General features: G+C 44.2%; 2 protein-coding genes across 2 annotated transcripts; one reads left to right on the top strand and one right to left on the bottom strand.

Annotated features, from left to right (window-relative positions):
• Positions 1–1,486: 1,486 nt before the first annotated feature.
• On the bottom strand, positions 1,487–6,726 carry LEPROTL1 (leptin receptor overlapping transcript like 1). Its single transcript, XM_063156554.1, has 4 exons — positions 6,651–6,726; positions 6,345–6,420; positions 4,980–5,166; positions 1,487–3,957 (listed from the first exon to the last, which is right to left on the bottom strand). Exons 1-4 carry the CDS (start codon positions 6,664–6,666, stop codon positions 3,841–3,843), a joined length of 396 nt encoding a protein of 131 aa, XP_063012624.1. The 5' UTR covers positions 6,667–6,726; the 3' UTR covers positions 1,487–3,840.
• Positions 6,727–6,928: 202 nt separating this feature from the next.
• Positions 6,929–17,027, top strand: SARAF (store-operated calcium entry associated regulatory factor). Its single transcript, XM_063156553.1, has 6 exons — positions 6,929–7,032; positions 7,635–7,810; positions 9,031–9,421; positions 12,389–12,497; positions 13,987–14,105; positions 14,620–17,027. The coding sequence occupies exons 1-6, from the start codon at positions 6,957–6,959 to the stop codon at positions 14,643–14,645; spliced, it is 897 nt and encodes a 298-aa protein (XP_063012623.1). The 5' UTR covers positions 6,929–6,956; the 3' UTR covers positions 14,646–17,027.
• Positions 17,028–21,759: the final 4,732 nt, after the last annotated feature.

The following is a 21,759-nucleotide window of genomic DNA, read 5'->3' as shown; positions in this document are numbered from 1 at the left end:
GAAGGGCCGAGCGGGGCCCCGCCCCCAGCGGGCGCTCGTGCCCTTCCGGCGGCCCCGCCCTGCCCGGTACCGGCTGTGAGCGCCTCAGGGCCCGCCCTGCCCGGTACCGGCCCTGGGCCGGCGCGCTGTGAGCGCCTCAGGGCCCGCCCTGCCCGGTACCGGCCCTGGGCCGGCGCGCTGTGAGCGCCTCAGGGCCCGCAGGTTCCCGCTGCTGCCGGCAGGGGAGTAACGGGGCCAGCCGGGCTCCGCACCCGGGCAGCCCTGGCGGTGTGCACAGGCTGGAACGAGAGGCTGGAGCAGCGCTGCAGGAAGGGAGCTGGGGGTGCTGGTCCAGGGCATTGAATGTGGGGCACTGAGCCCTGGCAGCCAGGAGGGCCAGCCCTGTCCTGGGGGGCAGCAGGCACAGCCAGGCAAGGGAGGGGATTGTCCTGCTCTGCTCTGAGCTGGGGCAGCCTCACCTCCAGGGCTGGGGGCAGCTCTGGGTGCCACAACAGACAGACCCTGAGCTGTGGGAGAGTGTCCAGAGAACAGTGACGGGCCCTGAGAGGAAGCCGTATGAAGAGCGATGAAGGCCACTTGGTGTGTTCAGCCTGGAGGAGAGAGGGAGACCTCACTGTGGTCTTGAACATCCTCAAGAGAGGAAGAGGAGGGGCAAGTACCGACGTCTTCACTCTGGTGACAAGTGACAGGACTCAAGGAAAAGGAATGGAGCTCAGCCAGGGAAGGTCCAGGCTAAATTTCAGGAACAGGTTCTTCATCCAGGTGGTGGTCAGGCACTGGAACAGCTCCCCAGGGAAGGGGTCACAGCACCAAGCCTGACAGAGCTCAAGAAGCCTTTGGACAATGCACTCAGGCACAGGGTGTGACTTTGGGGATTGTCCTGCACGGGGACTGGTGCTGGACTCAGTCATCCTGATGGGTCTCTTCCAGCCCAGCACTTTCAGTGATTCTACTGATTTAATTTGCTTTCATGAAAAAGCTCTGTAGATGTAGCACCTTAGTTATTGCCACATAACTCCACTCCCCTTTCCATGTTTTGACCAAAGCGAGTGTGTGTGTGGAAAAAGGGCGACTGATCATCCTAAAAGGATTTTCCAACTCCCGTTACTTTCTTCTGCTACAAGACTGGCATCAGTCATCAGCTTTCAAATTTCAGAAATGTCATGATCACAAATATCACAAAGGCTGTGTAGTTTTTGAAATAAAAATTGCAGAGTTATAAATACATCAGAGGGTTAAGGTGGCCATCACTTTGTATAACACCACCCACATTACAGGATTTGGCTTTCAAACAGAAACTGAAGGAAACACTGCAATGTGACACAACAAAGTCAACTCAGTGCAGCTTGGACACTGGACCCTCTCTTTATAAATCAGTCCCGGGTAAAAACCACAAATACTCGCTCTGAAGGACTAGTGAGCAGTCTGGTGTCATCTCTTCCACAGGGGTAACAACCACATTAAATAAAGGAAAAAGAACAATTAATACTTTAAACAAAATACTCTTTTTATTAGAGTATTTTTGATTAAACATACAGAACTCAAGACTGCTATTTAAAATTTGTATCGCTCAAAGTTTTTCCCTCTAAAGGATGGTAACACAATCTCAGTGCATATTATATGGAAGGATCATACCTCTCAAGTGTCCTGCTCATGAATCAGAGCAATACTGCATGTACTTGGTGTGCAAGCAAGGAGGGAGTGCTGCAATGCAATTAACAGACAAAAAATGCACCACCAATACAGAGTCAGCTCCATGACCAGTGATCCAGAGAGTAGAATCATGTGGCTTCAGGAATGAAGGAGAACACAGTTCCTGACCATGAAAAAGGAATAGGTAACAGATCATATGTGTACAAGTCCTAGGCACTCCTCCTCCATAAGGACTGCAGGGAACTGCAACTTTAGCTGCTGGTTTGGAAGATTTTTTTGAAGCATCCATTCTCTTGGGGTGTGGGTGCAGAAATCTTGGTGAAAAAGGGAAAGAAACGTGATCCTCCAGCCCTTATGCAGCTCCAAACGCCACCATCAGGCAGCCTGGTGAAGCACTTGGTTACACTTGAAATACGTCTGCTCTGGAGCCTTGGCACCTGCTTGTTCCTCTGCTCCACACACAGGACATGAACAAAGCAGAGTGTGGAGGGAGCCACAGCCCAGCTGCCCCCACCTGCCAGTATCAGCTCCTGGAGCACACCCCATGACTATCAGACTTTGTATACTCATATACATTTATGAACACACACATATATATATACACACATATATATATATGTATGCAGACTTCCTACTTGGTTTGCATCTGTGCACAAACACTACAGCCAAGACCTGCAGTTCTCTGCCTTTTCATACTGTTGAGCAAAACCTAAGCTTTCAATTACACATAGTTAAGTTTCATAGACTTATTTTTAAAGAATTGAAAAATACAGTTTAGAAGTAAGTTTGGTCAAGGTCATCACTGCACACGAACAGGCAAACCTGGTTAAGTGGTACTCATCAACTGTGCTGTGATGGAATGTGCAATGGCAGATTTCCTCAAATGAAAAATCTGGACAATTGAGAGGTATGCAGAAAACTTGTCTTAAATACTTGAAGCTACATGTGCAATCTTACAGAACACAAGCTACAGTTACAGACATAACAGTAAATCTTATTAACCAACAGTGCATAAGAACTTAAAAACAGTCAGTGAAATCAGTTCAGCCAGTGACTTTCAAAAAAGTCGTGCCTCGGCATCATTGAGGGGAAAAAAAAAAAAGAAAAAAAAAGCGGGGGGCAGGAAAACTCAGGCAAGTTTAACATAGTTTTAATCTACATTTTAAAAGCTGGTTTATTATATATTTATATATATATATATGCTATGTATAAAATAAATTAAAAAGGGAGAGGAGCAAATAGCTTTGTATATGCTTCAAATTAACACAGACCAGTAGTTCCATAAATGAACATTTTACCATTTTTGTGGTAAAAAGTTGACATAAAAGTTCAAAACCATACAATGCTTATAAATAGAAAGAGTTCAAAAGATACCTTTTTTTTAAAAAAATGGAATTTAAACATCATTTTCTCTTCCCCTACAATACACTTCAGTTTTCTATGTCATCATCAATACATTTACAGAGTATTTGAATGTCACATCCACAGAACTGATAACAAAGCAGGTAAAAGAGCTAGCGGTGTTAAAATTTAGGACTTCTTTCCCAAATAACTCTACCTGCTCCTCAGCCTTCTCCTGAAATGAAGGCTATCAACATTCATCACCCAGTCTGAGGTATGGGCAGAAGAAAATCTGCAACCGGTACTCTCCAACCCACCTTGCCTCTGCTAAAATATAGCAACAATCTATTGATCTGGTAATTGGCAATGGTGGTGGACAATCTCTTACTTCCATTCAGCTTGTATATAATTTAATCCTGGCATTTGAAAAAGAAATGAAACATAGTATTAATTCATAACTTAAAAAACAAAAAAAAAAAAAAAAACCCCACCAACAAAGAAAAACCCCACAAAACCCCCCAACTTTAAATCTCTGAAACTATGTTTAAATGTTGTTCCTGGTTTAAAGCTTCACATAAAACATTGGACAGAAGGATGACAATTTTAAACCAAGAGAGCACCTAAAAACATACCATAGGTAAAAATGAAATCAATCATCTCTCCACTTCATAAAAACGTAGAAACCCTGTCAGCAACAGTAGTACACTCAGAATGAACAACGTCAAAAGGAGCATCTAGAATACTCAAGAGGCTTGCTATGCTACTTCTCTTTATTGCCCATTCTCTCATTTGTATGGATGGCCACTGCATGACAAGATGCCTGTGGATAGTTCTCTGGTCTTCCTTTCACCACTGCTGCCAGCTGAAGTCGTCATTGCTGCCGAAGACCAAGAAGAATCCTAGGATGGTGGCAAAGATGACTGTATTCCCCGTGAGAACGAGGGCACACGCGCCCCAGTAAATCTGTGAACAGGGGAATTCAGTTAGACACGTCTGGAGCTGAGCACTAACAAGACAAAAGGCAACATCTTACTATCCCATTCTCAACAAAGTTCAGTAACACATCCATGATGCAAGACACAACACCTCATTATTTGTGGTTACACCAAGCAGGTTTACCCAAAGTTACTTGAGAAATTCACAGCCAGCCAAGCAGCACTGCAAGTTTCTTCTAGCTGTACTCAAGGCATTGGCTAGCTACAGGCACAACTGGTTTGCTATGCAAAGTAAGGCTAGACAACAGCATCAAACACATCTGCAGCCCTGCTATGCTGTAAGACTCTTTAAAACACATATTTAAGGTCTTCAAAACACCAGCAGATATCCCAGTAACAAAAAAGGAGGTGAATGTTTTCACAGGAGAGTTAAGGGGATTACTCAAAGGATGTGAGGCATTCCAACTGTCCATCTGAGCTGTTCTTGTCTGAAGACATTTATGAAAGTGCACTCCATGTTCTTTGACTTGGTAGTGCTTTCTGACATTCACACAAACAAAGTGAACTTGTAAAGAATTTTAGTGAAAAGCTGTATATTGGGAAATATGTAATGGGAACTTGGAAGTTTAAGGAAATTATGCCAATATCACTTACAATATCATTTACAGTGAGTATAAAAATACTTTTTTTTGTTTATTCATGCTGCTTTAGCTCAACTATTCCACAAATTGTCTTCAAAGTATTCTTTACACTTCTATATTTGGTTACTTCCCTGTTAAGTTTTCACAGTATTTTCAGTCTCATTTTCTCTGCATTGCATTGTTAGGCTTTATTCCATGACCACATGAAGCAAATGGGAATCACAAATGTTCTGCCATGCTCCCATTTCAGTATTGATTTTTTTGCCAAAAAAAAATCTTATTCTGGTTCCAAAAGCACATAATTGTAAGAGTTATTTAGTGCATGAAAGCTTTACCTTCAATAAACAACCAAACACAAAGTTTTCTAGAAAAAAATAAAAAGACAATCACAGGTTGAAATACTACTAACCAGTTCTGCTCTTGCAAACACTATGGGCAGCCCAAATGCTGAGACCACAATGCCTGTTGTAAGGAATATGGCCAGCTCCTTGCAGGCATTACTTGTAGCATCTGTGTCATCTACCAATCTTCTTGCTATGCAGTACGGGATAGGAGAAAGGATGTAAAAAAACAGAACAAACAGTGGCCAGTACTGGCTGAAATAGAAAGGAGAAAAAAAGTTTTACTTAACTGGATTTACTTCCTGCTCCTCCTAAAATCCATGCAAGGCATTCTTCCCATCCAGCATTCCCATTTAGGACAGACAGACAAGCCCAGAGAAGGCAAATCCTTTGTCATTAATCCTACAGACCATGTGCCTGAGTGGCTTCGGCTGACCTCAATGGCAGCAGAGCTCACTAACAGGATATTCACAAAGCAGGACTGCACTAAGCAAGCCTAAATCTAATGCCACCTTACAAGGTGAGCTTAACTCCAAGTTTATCCTGTCAGTTGTACTTAGGGGATACCCTTGCAACCCCCAGAATAGACTTCTCAGGCACACCTTCTCAGGCAGGTACACATGGTTTCAATAAAACTTTACTGCATTGTCTGAAGGGCAACTGTATAAGGGTCTCCTTCCCAAGGGTTTGTGTCACTAGCACTGGCTTCATAACAAAAGAAAACTGGCCTAGGAATTCTAGTCATATATGTAGAAACTGCAATTCACAACCCATAACAGGTCTATCAACAAAATATTTAGTATTTATTCAACAGTGAATAAGTCAATTTAAAATCTTTTCTGTAAAGTCAGCATTCACTTGCAAAGAGTCAAAGCCATAGGCCTTACTATCTGAGCACTTGGTCTGCTACTTTGTATCTCCTGAAAACCAAGAGATAGGAATCGATGTCGGGAAAGTACAGACAGCAGCTGCAATTACTCCAGACGCTATATTACAAGTGTGGGACACAGCCAAGGATCCAGCTGAGAGTCAGTGACACCCCACCTGCCCCTAGGCAGCCACAGAAAATGCAATCCTTCCCTGGATAACTCGCTGCCCACCTCGGGAGACGCTGCTGTCTGAGGGTCACCCACAGACAGTCAGGGCAACGCATGCTTTCACAGTCTGCAGCCAGGCCTGGCACTTTAACTTTTGCTGCCATTACTTTTTAGGATTGATTAAATCCTGGACGGTCTTTCTTTTTGTTCCCACCCCAACCTTTTGAAACAAAAGATTAAAAAACCCAAAACAAAACAAAACAAAAAAAACCCCCAAAACCTGAGGTCCCTCCTACACAGAGAGAACTTATCCATCCCCCGTTATGGAAGCGGGACTCGCGTGAAGTTCCAGCCACACAAACAGAAGCAGGAGAACAGAAAGAGAGAGCACGGTACTTGTATTGGGGCAGGGCGCATCCGAGCATCAAGAACATCAGTCCGACCGCTCCCCCAAAGGACAGGCTGATCAGCGCTACAACGAGAACAAACCCAGGCAACGTGAAGGGAGCACCGCACCGCGCGCGGCGCCCACCGCCGCCCGCAGACCAACGCGGGCTCGGCTCAGCGCAGCCCCGGCCGCCCGGGGGCACTCGGGGTCCCGCGGGGGCTCACGGCCCCTCCCGCCCGAGGGCCCAGCCTGGCCCCTCCCCGCGCGGGGCGCGCGCTCCCGCCGTTCCCGGCCCCGCCCCGCCCCGCGCGCACCTTTGATTCCCGCCATGGCGCCGCCCGTCCCGCCAGCCGCGCGGCACCGGAGAGGCGCGCGCCGGGAACCGGAAACGCCTCGCGGAAGCGGAAGCCGTAGGGGCAAGGGGCGGGCACGGCCCCGTGACGCTCCTACGTGGCGCGCGCGCAGGCCCCGCGGCGGCAGCCCCGCCCCCTAACGGAGCGCCACACCCTCGCCGCCCATTGGCCCCACGGCTCGGTGGGGGCGGGGCTTCTCCCCGAGCCCCGCGCGTTCCGTTGCGGGCGCCGCCCCCGGGGCTGACGGTGACAGCGGCCGGTGCCGCCATGGCGGGGCTCGCTCCGCGCCTGCTCCTCCTGCTCTGCGTCGCCGCGGGACCCGTGCTGGGCTGGGACCGACCGGGTGAGACCCGCGGGGATCGGGGTCTCGGCGCGGCCTCAGCCGCCCCTGCCGCTTCTACCGGCGCCTCGGCGGCTCCTCGCGGCCCGGCACTGCGCGGTGCTGCCGGTTTAGCGGCGGCCGGCACGGGGGAGGAAGGGCTGGTGGGGTTTGGGCTCCCTCCAAACCGGCTTGCGTGGGGGCAGTGATCCCGCGCCGCGTCAGCGGTGGCAGCCCGGAGCCGCCTCGGGAGGAATGGGGAACTCTGCCGTGTTTGCCTCTGGTGCGAGTTACATCCCGTACGGACGCGGGCGTACTTCGGCCTCCGTCGGCAGCCCTGTCCTGAGAGCCGGCCCTCGCAGCCAAGGGGAGGGCACCTGCACAAGCGCTGACAAGCAGCAGGAGGAAGTTTTTCACGGGAAGGATGATCAAACATTGGAATGGGCTGCCCAGGATGGTGGTGGAGTCACCCGTCCCTGGAGGTGTTTAGGGAAAAACCGGACGTGGCGCCCTGTGCCGTGGTCTGGCTGACATGATAGAGTTCTTTTATCGAGGTTGGAGCCGGTGATCGCTGAGGTCTTTCCCAGCCTGATGCATTCTGTGGTTCCTTGTGCTGGCTGTTTCAGGGAAGGTTCTGCTGCGGGATGTTGAGGCGCTCACCCTGCACAGAGGGCAGTACACAACATCCCGGCGGACAGCCTCGGTCCCTCAGCTGCAGTGCACGGGGGGCTCTGCCGGGTGTTCCCGGGTCCCTGAGGTTGTGCAGTGCTACAACAAAGGATGGGATGGCTACGATGTACAGGTAACTGTTTAAAACTTGCTAAACTGTCTAAGAAATCGCTTTCCCCCAAGCTGGGAAGTTCTAAAGGTGCGAAGAGTAGTGAGCTAGGGTGTCAGTTCAGGTGGTTTTTGTTAGATGAATTCTTGCACTAAAAACTTAACCTAAATACTTTTAGGTTTCGATTTTCCAGAACTACTGTAGTTATATGTTTCATATAGCTTTGAAGGAGCTAATGTAAAAGCACAGCATAGCAAACCTTTGTTGGTTTAAATAAAATGGTGCTCAAGTTTATAAAATTAAACTCTTGCAAACCCCGGAGGATACTTTTGAATTATTATTGCTGTGTGAATTTCCATTTTTTGTTATTCTTAATATTTTGATTCAGCTTTACGTTTTAAAAACTAAATTTCAGACTTGCCTGACTTTCACTTTCACCTTAGGATGTGTGTGCTAGTCAGTAAATAGTCTTGACTCTGAGCTGTTAAAAAGGCCACTGTCAATAGATTACCAGGAATCAAGGCTGAAAGTATTTGCTAAAACTGATACAGTATTGTGAAAGAACAATTAAAATTGGCATTTGGTACTGCTGTACTGAATTACTAACTTAGAGACAACTACTTTCTTTTTTCCTCTCCAAAATCCATGTCACGTGCCATTAGAGATCCCTTTGTTTGAATACCTCAAGGGAATGTGAGCCTGAAGATCCACCTGTGTTCAATAAGAGAATCCCCAGTATAATTGTTAAATATTGCATATGGATGCCTAATGATGTCTGTCCCAGCTTCTTTTGATTTCTGCACAGACACAAACAGACACAATGGTGCACTGGATCTCAGGCTCACGTGTTATGTTTTTGTAGCTGCCATTGAGTTTGCACAGGACAGGCATTTGTTATGTAGCTGTTGCACAGAGCACAGCACATTTTTTAGAAGTATTGCAAATAAGGGATATTTGAAAATCGTATTCAGTGAAGAAAAAAATAAATATTCCAGAGTAATTCTCTGCAATTCTTCAGTGTTCTGAAAGGTAAGATCTCTTTTAAGTTTTAGGATTTAAAATTCATTTAAACATCAAATTCTTACTCCTTTTCAAAATAGGAGCACACGGAGATTTCTTACCTATGGCCCGTAGATGATTTGTTAGCAATTACAGCTTTATTTCAGGGTATATGTGGGCAAGCAGATGGGTGCTTTCATCTTTGGGGCAGTATGTTTTACTTTGTGTTGTGTTTGTTTTTTCAGTGGCAGTGCAAAGCAGACCTGGAAAACGCCTACCGTTTTGGACAAATGGAAGTGAGCTGTGAGGGCTACGATTACCCGGATGATCCTTACATACTGAGAGGCTCCTGTAGTTTGCTGTTCAAGCTAGAGCTGACTGCAGAAGGTGCAAGGAAAGCAAAGAACTCTGGAAGCTTTGGCTCTAGCTATTTCCAGTCAAGCAAAGATTATTCTGATTCTGGTTCTGGAGCAATTGTTGTAATTGTTCTTCTCGTTCTTGCTTTTGGAGTTTACAAGTTCTTCCTCAGCAACCGGCAGTCTCAGCAGAGTTCTGGGGGCAGTGATGGCTTCTCTCAGCCCTTCTGGCAGAGTCAGCAGGCACCTCCTCCTCCTGGTTTTAAGTCCACCTTCACAGGTAGGGCTCTGAGCCATTTACAGTATTCAAAGAGCAAGCAGGATTGTCCTGTTTTATCTGTGGTAAGGGAAGGTGGGATAGAGTTAAAACCGCAGCATTTGCAGGCAGCTGCTGAATTGGCTGCAGAGCCTACGGCCAGCTTTGTATTCTGTTGTTCAAAGGAGGAAATAAGGGCTTGGCTTTCCACAGGCTTTCAGGGCAGGCTGCCCTCTGAACCTTTGCAAAGCTACCTCCCCATGCTCTGCAAACATTCTTTTCATCACCTGTGAAATAGCAGGATTGTGACGGGGAGAATAATTGTCATAGGTAATCTGGAAAAGAGAATGTTCTTACACAGCCAGAGACAAAGCCATGCCAAAGGAGCACTCTGAAACTTTACAGAACAGCCTTTCAGCCCTGGTTTCATTGACAAAGCAGTTGATGGGGTTGAGTATCATGTACCAGTCCTCTGTTTAACAGAGCTGAAAGATTTGGTTCCCAGAGAACAGTGTCTGTGAACTGTCATTAGAGGGTACAGCATCTGACTCTCATGTGGGGCCTTTCATCTGAAGTTGAAAATTACAAAAGCAGTGACAAGGCTGCTGCTGGGAAAAGAGGCAACTTTTCTTTTCCCAGAAAACTGGTGTCTTCTGTCACATAGCAAGTGGTGTTCCTTAGGCCCTCATAGTGTCCTGGGGAAATAAACATTACTCATCTGGTGTCTGACTAACTCAGTTAACCCTGTAAACATGCAAGCTGCTCACAGCACTGGAATTCAAATGACATTCTCACAAGTTACATAATTTCTTTCTTACTTTTTTTTTTTTTCTTATTAATAGAGAAGGGGTTTTGGCAAGGAAATATGTAGCAAGGATTAGGTTTATTAGTCAAAAGTTGGTATTTTAGTAATATAAAAACAGCTTGGCCAACAGAGGGTGCAGTGTAATCCTTTTGGATACCCTTGTGCAGGGCGTGCAGAGCAGAAACTTTCACCTGTACCTGCACCAGAAAATTACAGGGAATCTGCTTCTGTTGGCTTTGCAAATTGGTTTGCATGTGGTTACATCAGACTGTCTGTCTGTGCTGCGTGGGCATCAGTGGCCGTGTGTGGGCATGGCACTGGCTGCCCTGTGGTGGTCAGCAGGAGCCCTGGCCATGCCACACAGCTCTGTCACACTGGGCACAGGTGAAACAATGAAGGGTTATTTTCATTTTTTTCTCTTCAGTTCCGTGTCAGTGAATTGCCCCAATGCATTTTTCTTTGCAGGAGTCACAAATATAGCAAGGGCAGGGCCTTGAGAATGTTTTCTTGAGGATTGCTGAAAACTTAGACACTTAAAATACACATTGGGAACCATATAATGCTTAGCTTGTGATGTTTTTAATAAGGCATGTCAATGATTTGTCTTTGGATTTCAGGCAAAGTAAGGAGGAAAACAAATGTGGAGCCAGATTAAAAATACTAAATGTTAGGCTACTTCATGCATTCAGTGTCTGCCTTACATTGTGGGAGCAGAGCAAAAGCGCATCTCTGAATGTGTATGACCATGTGTTCCAGGAATGTATTAGTCTTTGGAAACCTGGACAGAAACAAAAAGCAATGTTGTTCACATACTGCTGTTAATATTTAATTTGCCTCACTTTAAATCCCCTTAACATGCAGAATGTGTCCTGTGGAACTTGTTTAGCTAGATTATCTTAATTAAATTCTGCTTTCTCTCAGTTAGTCGTTGTCATGATTCTTAATGTTTACTCTAGATATTTCAAGAAAATTACTCAGTTTTCTGAGTCAGTGTTCAGTCATGGTGCTTTTGAGCAAATGAGTTGGTTGATCTCTGATTAACATTGTTTTTGCAGCAAATTAGGTAATTTTTTGTTGTTGTTGTTCCAAATCAGCATAATTTAGTAGTATATCATCCCAATGAGAGTTTATATTTTTCCCCACACATTCTAAATGAAATTCAATATCAAATCCAGTCTGGACTGAAACGGATTATTTCAATATTGTTTTATCTTCTATGACTTCAAACAACCCATATCAGTTTGAAGACAAACCAGGCCCTCTGATTTTTACCTACGTCATCTCTGGCCCAATTGTTCAGGTGGGCATGTTTTAGGGAGTCCCTAATGTTATCTTCAGTTTTTTTTATACTTCCTTATGTGTTAAACCCATGGTTGAGCTTATTCTTGCATCCATGATTTTTGCTAGACCAGAAAAATTATTCTGCTTTGGGTTTGTATTTTCTCTTTTTCTTTCTTAATGGAAAACATTCATTCTGTCTCAGAACCTCATGTTATGTGCAGGTCACATGTCAGAAAATTTGTGACTCTCCTTCCCCCACAACCTACTTGATATGCTTGCAGTTTCATCAAGGTATTTGTCAAGCTTGGCGACTCATGCATAATGAAAACTTTGCAATGTGGTTGCAGTGAGCTTGGCTTTTGATAGCAAGTGCCAGACTAGGATTACCAGGAACAATACCAGTAATGTCAGCCTTACACTGGGCCACTGTGACTCAAACTGTGCAGCTGTGCTCAGTGAGATTAGGAGCTCTGTGTCTTTGTGGTTTGCTCACTCTGCACTGTTACCTACTTGATTTGTGTTCCTGCATTTGCTTCTGGCCTGCTCGGTGACCTTCAGCAGACTATTCTTTCTTAGTTTCTTTTTCTATTTTTACTCTAACTTTTCTGTTTATAGATCAGCAGGCAGGGACTCTTTCCATGTTTTGCAAACATCAGGGTTGTGAGATGAAGTGGAAGCAGATTTTTAACATAAAACTCTTTACAGTAGTATTGGTTTATGTGGGGTATCCTGCTTTCTGAAATGTTAGGCCTTTCAAGTTAAGCTTGATCAAAAATCTGCTGAAATCAGGACCAGTTTGTTGTCTAATTTTCCATTATCTTTAACAGGAGAGAATTTTGTTGCAACAGCTGACTTGAGGATTAGTCTGTTACTAACTTATGCTTCCTATTTTCATTTTGTTTAAGATGACAACAGCTTTGGAACTCATTCTTATCATGGAACCAGTTCAGGACCGGGATTTTGGACTGGATTAGGAGCAGGAGGCTTGCTAGGCTACTTAGCAGGCAGTCACAGGTAAAATATGCATACAATCAGATTTTAAGCATTTAAGCTTTCAGAGGTATGCCATGTACTATATTGACATTGTTTCTAAGATTTAAAAGTGTAATTCAAGTTATAAAATCCTACCAGTAGAAGAATTTTGAGCAGCTGTTTGCAGCTTCAGGACCAGAGACATTTCAAACATGTTTCTGAGGCAGAATTGGAAAGACTGAAGCACTTCATTCTGCTTCCTCTGACCTGGCATGATGGCCTCCAAGTTTAAATTGAGCATTTAATTTATCTGCAGAATGCCTTAAAACACACATAGTCATATTAAGCATATAATCTTCTGTATGTGGATCTCTTGTATCAGTGTCATCTTTCCTAAAATAAGTCTGGATGACCATATTTGGTATAGGCTTTTAGACATTCAGAATGCATCATTTTTAGATTAACAGTTTAAAGAGAGCAGTTGCTGCCATTTTAGGCTTCACTGGAGAAAATACGAGATTCCTGCAGGGAATCTTCAGATCCTAAGCAGTTTTCTCTATTTATCAAATGACTTGCCTATGTATCGAGCCTATTCCTGTAGAAATGTAACAGATTAGAGAGTCAGATGTTTCCACAGGAGTGCTAAGCATCTGTGTGGTAAAGTTGTGGGCTATTTTTAATAACAGAAGCCTTATATTAATTCTGCTAAGAATTTTTCTAAGGTGTAATGTGTTAAAGTTTCTATTGGCCTGGTATTTCTTAAGGCTTAAATACATGACTCTTGTGTTGAGGCATTCTGTTTATGTAGTATCTCCATATAGGTTATTTCCCTGATTTCTGTACACATCCCCATTTCAGTGGGCACAAATTATTGCTCAAGATTAGAGATCTAACTGAATAAGTCCAAATACATAAGCAAGCTTCCTGACTTGAGCTTTTTCTTTAAAACGGTCTTCAGTCCACTATTGTTTAGTTTGGTTTTTAGGCTTTTGAAATTATGTGCTGCAAAATGCTGGTGCCAGGAAGTGTGAGAGAGCTGTTTGTAAATTTCAAGAGCAGGAAATTCCATATCCATGGAAGCAAGTAATTTTAAGTGAGTGAGTCAAAGACCATGATATGTTAGTGTTACTGATATGACCTTTTCAAAAGAGTTAACAAAAGGATGTTTTCTCTTGGCAACATGGCTGGGATGTAGGTGATGTCAAAATGCATTTAAACTTCAGATCTCAAACTTCTTTCTTGTCTGATGGAATTTAAGGTCAAAATTTCAGAGAGAAAAATTTGCAGTTGTTAGAATTCCTTAGTCTGAAGAATAAAGCTACAGATTATGAAAGTCTACAGATTATGAAATCACAGCACTGGATGTCCTTGCTCTCAATGTGTTAAATACATACATTAAATAGGAATATTTCCAACTTTGAAATAATTGCTTATAGTTTTCCCTTGGAGGTGCAGTTCTCTTGTTTGGAATGGTGTTTTCTTAATTTTTCTGAAGGGCACTCATGAATCCTTCTATTCTGTTTCATGGCAGAGCGCAGCCGCGGTCCCCGTATCACAGTATGTGGACAGATCCCACAGCTGTACCTCCTATGTATGGGCACTCAAGGAATTCCACAGAAGGCAGCAGCTCAGGAACAAGAACTGCTTCTGGTAAGGCAAAGCACCTTTTAAGTTCCTGAAGCTCAAGGGACTTTGACCTATGAAAAACATGCAGATGTTAGTTGCAGTTCGAGGAGCATCCTTGTTTTATTTTACCAGGTGGTGTAGATGGCATGTAACAATGTCCCTTCCTTCCATTCCGTATGGAAGTAGGGCAGCATTGTGGGGCATGAAATTCCCCACAGCCCTGTGGTGGGCATGGCACCATCAGCATTGGGCTTGTCTTCACTGGCAAGGTGCATTAGTTTAAGGCTTTCCCTTCTGATGAGCACTACGTGTACTTTTCTCTAGCAAACATGCACAGACATGTTCTCTGTAGAATGCAGGTTGTCTAATCTGCAAGAGCAGAATAGTTTCCAGGCCAGTCAGCCCACAGTTGCTTGCTGTTCTCCTTCATGTGGATATGTTTACCTCATCTCCCTTGCTACCTTTAGCATTTTTAGAACTAGAGAGTTCAATGGAAAGGCCATGGTGGAGCTGATTTTTTTTTTTTTTTATTTTGCAGGCTTTGGGGGCACGAAGCGAAGATGAAATCCTTTACATTATTACATCAGAGTGATTGAACTAAATCTTGTTGTGTACTTGTGCTTCTTTTAATAGTAGTATACTTCAAAAATGCATATGAGGTATGGAGGATTAGGCAAAGAATTCCTCACTTTCTCTGTGGACTCTCACTGCTATTTAGGGTATGACAGGTGCTGGAACATCCACTATTTCAGATCATCATCTCCTACAGAAAAAGCTCATCCAGGTTAAGAAGAATGATGTTACAGTGACCGTGTATCTGTCTGTACTTGAGGCCCCAGTGATAGCCTTACCAGATTTTCAAAGCTTGTACCTTACTACTCGTGTTCTGGGCTTCATTTCATTTGGTCCAGAATTTCTGATAATATTTTTCATCTTTTCTGGTAGTCCAGCACCTACCTGATATGTAAGGAGTGCTGTTCTTGGAAGCTATTTTTGTTTGCCTTTGCAGAATTAATGTGAACTTCACTGTAAGTGCAGTCAGCCACTCAGATAAGTGTGGGAGTTCTTCCTCAGTGGACAAGAGCTAAACTGTGTATGAAGAGATAAACGTTAGTATGTTTGTATCTGTGCTATGTGACTGTTGGAGCAAAAATGTGGAGATTCATGGATTCTCCATGTTATAGAGTTTATCCAGGGTGACTCTGCCAACCTGGGGAACTTTGTCTGTAAGTTATTGGGGGTAAATAAATAAGTAACCTGGAAATCTTGACCTTTTTCTCGAAGACTGAGGTAATTTAAATTCAGGTGATTACAGATGTTTTGCCTGCATTGAGGCCACAGATTTGCCTTTTAATGGTGGATGTTGGCAATGAAATGAAAACTTATCATGTGAATGGTGTGTCCTGCTAGATCACCTGTCCAGGGCACAGTAAAAAAGGTGTTCATTGCAAAAGGGAAGGGGATGTTCTTACTGCAGAGATGATAGAATCCCTGGGACACAGCAGGCTAAGCTACTGAGCTTACTAAGCTACTGAGATACTAAGCTAAGAAAGGAAGTTGGATGTCTAACAGCATGTGACTTCCCCAAATGTGCTTTTTAAAAACAAAGTGCTGTCGGAGAGTGGGAAGCAGAGAGGCCTTGCTTTGTTCTGTGATGATGTTTTGGTGCCTCTGTGAAGTGTTGTACAGTTCTTGGGTGACTTATTCTCTCCTGGAAGAGGCATTGCTGGATAAAAGCAGAGAAATTTCTCAGGAGAGGGGAAGAGTGAAGAATGGGGTGCTTGATCACCAGCTCCTGTGCAGAGCCCATCCTAGCAGAGTGTAGAAGTGTTTGTGTGGGCACAGCTCATATATGCTGGCAGCAGCCAGAGAAGCCTTGTCTTTCAGCTTTGGGAAAATACTGTGTTGGGAATTGATAGCAGCTGTTACAGCAAAAGCAAGGCACTGTTCAGCTGATACAGGTTGCAGCTCCACAAGGAGATGAAATAGGTCTGGTTAGTCTGAGAAAGTGACTTCAGCAGAACTCAGGGAAAAGCAGCCATGTCCATTCATGAGTATAGAAGGAATTAGTTCATATGTTAACACCCAAGTTCAGCATATGATTTAAGCAACCAAAAGAGAGAAATTCAAAAAAGAAAAGAAAAACATACACAAGCAAACCAAACCAGCAAATCTCAGAAATCTTTATGAAGTCAACAGCCAGAAAAAGTGCTTCATGAAAAAGTTCTTGTACTAAAAGTGTTAACAATTTCATTTGATAATTCAGAATAACTTGAGGGTGAAATGGTGGTTTGCTTCTCAGAGCTTCCTGAGGGTTAGGGAAAAATAACTGTGAACCTAAAAAGGGAAATGACAAAGACCTTACTCATGGCCTCCTAGAAAGCTCTGCCTTTTATGAAAAGTCCATGGTAAATCTCTTATCTTTATAACAAACTGTAGCAGAAGAATATATTTTAAATATGGAGTTCTTACTCATTTCTAAGTAAATTCAGGTTAAGCTTGTCACAGTCAATATTTGCTTTGCCAACTAATTGCATAACAGTGAAACTGGATTTTTTTCTAACTGGGTAGTTGGAAGCTGAAGTTTGCCCCTAAATTACAGTGTGGTATGAAATGTTTTAGACAATGTTTTCATCTGTGTTTATGTATTTATAGTTTCTGCATGAAATGTGCAAAATAAATCTGACACATAAATCTACTATAGCTTCTGAATCTGTTTGGATATGTTTGCCCTTCTCTCTGATAAAGGAATGAAACAAGTGAATAAGGAGTATTTTTGTCTTTAAATCACTGTCTTGAGGCCTGCAGGGATGGCATTGTTTATTTTCTCAGAGTTCTCTGTCTCATCATCCACTTCCTGGGTAAATAATATCATCCTTTACCCCCAGATGCAAAGTGGGTAAGCTGTATGTTGTTTCAATAAAATAAACCAATACTGGGAATAGAGTTATTGTATTGATTATGTTTTCAGTAACAAAATACTGAATCCTATAAGGGATTGAAGGCTTTCTTGTACATCAGGGCTTGGGATCTGAGTCTGCAGAAAAGCTCTGTTATGTCAGAATGTTCCTGGTTTTACAAGGTGGTGAGCTGAACCCTTCAAAAGAATTTATGATCACTGCTGCTGTTCTGGTTGTGGGCAGAGCAGAACTCAACACAGGGATAGCCTAAGCTGATGTATTGGCTTCTTACACAGGATGTGTCACTGCTGAACACACATGGTCTACACAGAGAGTTCAATGTCTTGGCAGTTGTAACCTGGGGTTAAATGGGGGCCTGCAAATTCTGCTGTCAGTGTTTGCTTCATCAAATGCTGCTGGTGCTCCTGAGTGAAAAGAACTCGTGGAAGGCAGCTTAGAGCTCATATTTCTGAGACCTTGAGCTTCCTTCCTGAGCATCAGATCTGGAAGGTCCAAGTCTCCCTTCTGCTCCTGGGCAGGGCTCTGGCAGCATCTTCTCAGCAGCTTCATAGTTGCAAGGCATGTGTAAATGCTCAAACTGTTAAATGCTGTTGTAGATAGCTGCAATTCAGTTTGGTACCTGGGACCAGAACTGCTTGTACTCTGACAATGCTTCCATCCTCACACAAAGCTAAAACTCATTACAGAAACAAAACTCCTGGTTTTACAGCTGACTTCCCATGAAGCATGTGATGAAAAAAAATAGATGGACAGAGATAAGCTTTCTCTGTGCTGCTCTGTCTTGTGACTCAGCTGCCAGGTCAGATCTTGGCTCAGTTCTGCTGAGTCTCATGCTGTGCACCTTGCTCTTTTCCCTGGGTGCCATGTGTCTGCTTCACTTAGCACCAAGGCAAGATGGTAGCTGGTTTGTTTGAAAAATAAAATTCTTCCATGGTCATCACTTTACATCACTGACTTCCAAAAAGAGAATTAAGCCAGGTGGTATGATTTCCAGGACTAGGAGTTGTTGCACAGAGAATTGCTGAAGTAAAGTAGCAAGCAATACCTACCTGCGTGCACAGCTGTCTAAAAGCTGAAAATGTTGAAAATGCAGCGCTTGCGCATAGAATGTTGTCCACTTAGCACTGATTAAAACTGATGCATTTTTTCTTCCTTACTAAAGCAGATTTGTATTCTTAATATTGTGAGAATCCCTATCAACCAGTGATTGTGGTACAGAAATAGCCCAGCTGCCTGAGAACGAAGGCATATGAGCAAATCCACAAAAACATTAAAATCTCACAGCAATGCAATCTGTACCAGCAGACAATGCTGTTGTGTCCTGCTGTGTCTATTGAAACATAATGTCAGGTCCCTCCTTCTCCTTCTGTACCTGCTGGGGTTGAGTGCTGTGTGGGAGCAGCTCCTTATCACTCAGCATATTTTGTGGAGCCTTCTTCTGTAGCCAGGTCTTTTGCTTTCCTAATATTGTGTGTAGCTGCAGTAATATTCACTTTCTGATGCTTCTTTTTCTATTGCAGCTGTGATTTGCCAATGCTAATGAAAATAATCAGCAGACTCCCTTTATGTGGCCTATGTATATTATCTCCTGCTCTCTTCCATTTTGTGGTTCCCTCTGTTCTGGCTGGGGGTCATTGTTTCTTTAGCAAGGAAAGGCTGAGCAGTTGTAAAAAGTGCATTGAGCTGGGAATGGATGGAGTAGATAGTGATGAAGTCAAGGGAGCCAACTGTCAGGCTGTGAATTGACCTGTGGGCAGTATGTCTGGAAAGATATTGTTTTAGCTTTCTGTCAGAGAAGCATTTTTGTCAAAGGTACAGAATGGCAGCTGGGGATTGGAGCAGATCAGAGCTGGTGAGCTGGCAGCAAGGAGAAGACCTAAAAACATTCTCTCCATCCTAACTTAGGAATGATGTTGCACCAGGAAGCTGGCCTAGGATGTGCTAGCTCAGCCACTCCACAGTCATGCCATTGCAGATCCTGTGGGTAGATGTATGTTTGAAGATACCAGGTGCTTCTGAAAATGCCAAGCAGAAGAAAGGTGACTTGGCCCTGCATCCATGTTTCTTTCCTTCTGCAGCATGGCTTAGAATGAACAGAGAAGGCCAAACGTGGAAAGAGCAGCAAGCAACTATGACAAAGGGTAGCAAGTAGGCCAAAGCAAAGCTTGCAGGTGAAGCCTGTGTCCTAGTGGGTCCTGCCTGCTCACTTCTCACACAACAGCAGGAAATAGTAGGCAGTCCTAACAGCTGTTGTATCAGGATTATTTTACTGAGTTTTCCTGCATCCCTAAAGTTAAGTCCTACAGGCAATTACCAGTAGTATGGATTGACATCTTTTGCTCTGAGGGCCATCTGAGCCATTCCATAATTCAGACTTCAAACTACCCACTGTGAAATTTGGAGGAGACAAATCACTGCCTGCCTAAAGACCAGAGTCTCTGAACTACTGCATAGGGAACTTCTCCTCATTTCCTGCATTTGCCCTGACTTCCCTGGCATTAAGACTTAGGCAGTCTTTGCTGTGCAGCTTTATTTAGATGCCATTGTGTGGGATCCTCTGAGACTTGGCCTTGAGATCATTGCCCTGACATCATTGTTTCTCTAAGCCTTCTTCTCTGTGCCTCCTGTGTCCTTGTAATCAGTGTGTGGGGATGTCTTTATCAAGGCAGCACTGGAATTACCAGCAATCCAGAATACCTTTTGCTGCTGCTGCCTAGTTATTCATCTCCCAGTCAGCTCCTGTGGTCATTTTCATGTCATTTGGCAGCTGCAAACATATCACATCTGCTTTAATGGACAGACAACAAATACAGTTGGGGGAAAAATGTGCAATGAATGTAGATAAAATGTTGAGTTGGAACAATTTTGCAAAGCTAACCTTCATCATGGGATTACTTTATGAACATCCTTCTCCAGGTGCTGGATGAGCACTTTATTATGTGGATTTAAATAATGCCAGCAGTGTCTTCTGCACTGCAAGAGTAGAAGACTTAGAACTGTAACAGGTTTTGTGTGCAACAAAGTCAGACCTGTTCAGAGCTTTTTGTAGTTTGATGCACAGCTTGCAAAGAATTGGTAGCCGTAAAAAGTGAGGTTAGGTCAGCATAGAAATTCATGTGACTTTAGCATAGACAGAAACAAACTGATCTGTGCTATTTCTGAAACTGAGGTAAAAACAAGCTCCAATCAGTCTGAAGCAGCTCACAAGGTTGTTCCTGTCTTTGCTTTGATCTGAGATCCTGTTCAGCACAAGTTGTCATCTGCTGCTGACAACTACTGCCAGCACTGAAGTCCTCCTTCCCTTAGGTAGGCAAACCCTCTGTCCTCATTCTGGCTATTAAAAATAGCCAGGCCCCCTGGGTCATAGTGCAGTGTGATTCTGAATTGGCAGGCCTGCGTGGTTAATTCTACATTAACGGGTGGAAGGATTTATTTCCTTTTTAACAAGGAGCTGGAGATTAGGCTGTAACTAAGTGAATGTGTATAGAGCTGAAACAAAGCAAGCATAAGGGATGAGAGGAAGACCACTCTTGACTTGGGTAATCCAGTTTCACCTAAGATACTAATACATTCCCTTTAGCCCAGCTGATGCAGCCGCTAAAGAGAAAGTTAGTGTTTGGGCAGATACTGACTTTTAAATTGCAGAGCTGCTTTGGACATAACTGAGAAACAGAGCTCTCTGCAGCAGCTGAGAGAGAGAATCACAGTGTGAACCATCCTCCAAGGGCATTCAGCCTGGGAAGAGGAGGGGGGAACAGGAAGTCCCACACAGAAACTAGTGAGTGTTTCTAGCTGAACCTGCTACCGAGGCATCTGTGCCTCTCCAGTCTTTGTTTGCTTAAGCACCTGAGAGGCCTCATGGAGCCATGAGTGCTACCACTTAGCCTCAGCTTGGCATACTTCCAAGCAAAGAGGCTGTGGGTGAGGGAAGATTGTTTGCTGACCTTTGGACAGCATGTCAGGAGAGGCCCAGGAAGACAGCTGAGCTACAGGAATTTGTCATGCCCTGGAATGCCAAATAAATGAAGGGTATGGAACAGTCAGCAGCAGAGACCTTTAGGAGGAGATGTAGAATGCCCTGGTGGAGCCAGTCAGCACACTGGAGGGTGTGCTTGTACACAGTGGCTGCAGCAGGCTGGGGCAGCTGCATCCCATGGTCTGCGTGTGGCTTATGAAGGCTGCGTTGGTTCAGCTGCTGGAGCAGTGCTGGCCATTCTTTTGCTCTCCCTCCAAATGCACGGCCCAACCATGCATTTTCACAATCTTGCCAGCTCAGAGATCACGTGCGCTTTGAAACGCAGGCAATCTGGTTTATGAAACTTTGTACCACAGCACATTCTAAAGGCCAAAACTAAAGATGAAAGGATTGGGTGATTTTACATAAAAACAATACATTAGCTACTAAGCCATTACATGACATCTTGCTGAAAAATCCCTAGAACTTGAATTCCAGAAGCAGAAGGTGTTAACAGCCTCCATCAGAATCAGGGTACTGGGATAGGCAGAGCTTTCCTCCAAGGCAGTATGGCAGCTCTTACATCATTATCTATGAGGATAAGGATCTACTTATCCTAGGCACAGCCTCCCAGCACGGAAAGGTAATACCATCTGAAAAACACTTTGCCCAGACTGGAAGAGGAAAAGGATGGATCACACTGGGCAGTGTTCCACCCCCAGTAAGACACAATCCCCTTCCTGCAGGGCCCCCAGGCAAAGGACTGTGGGCAAGGATCAGTCTGCAAGGATGGATGGGAGGT

This window comes from Melospiza melodia, chromosome 5, assembly GCF_035770615.1.
Source record: "Melospiza melodia melodia isolate bMelMel2 chromosome 5, bMelMel2.pri, whole genome shotgun sequence".
NCBI classification, from domain to species: domain Eukaryota; kingdom Metazoa; phylum Chordata; class Aves; order Passeriformes; family Passerellidae; genus Melospiza; species Melospiza melodia.
The sequence above is the reverse complement of the archived record's forward strand: the minus strand, read 5'-3'. Positions and strand labels throughout refer to the sequence as shown.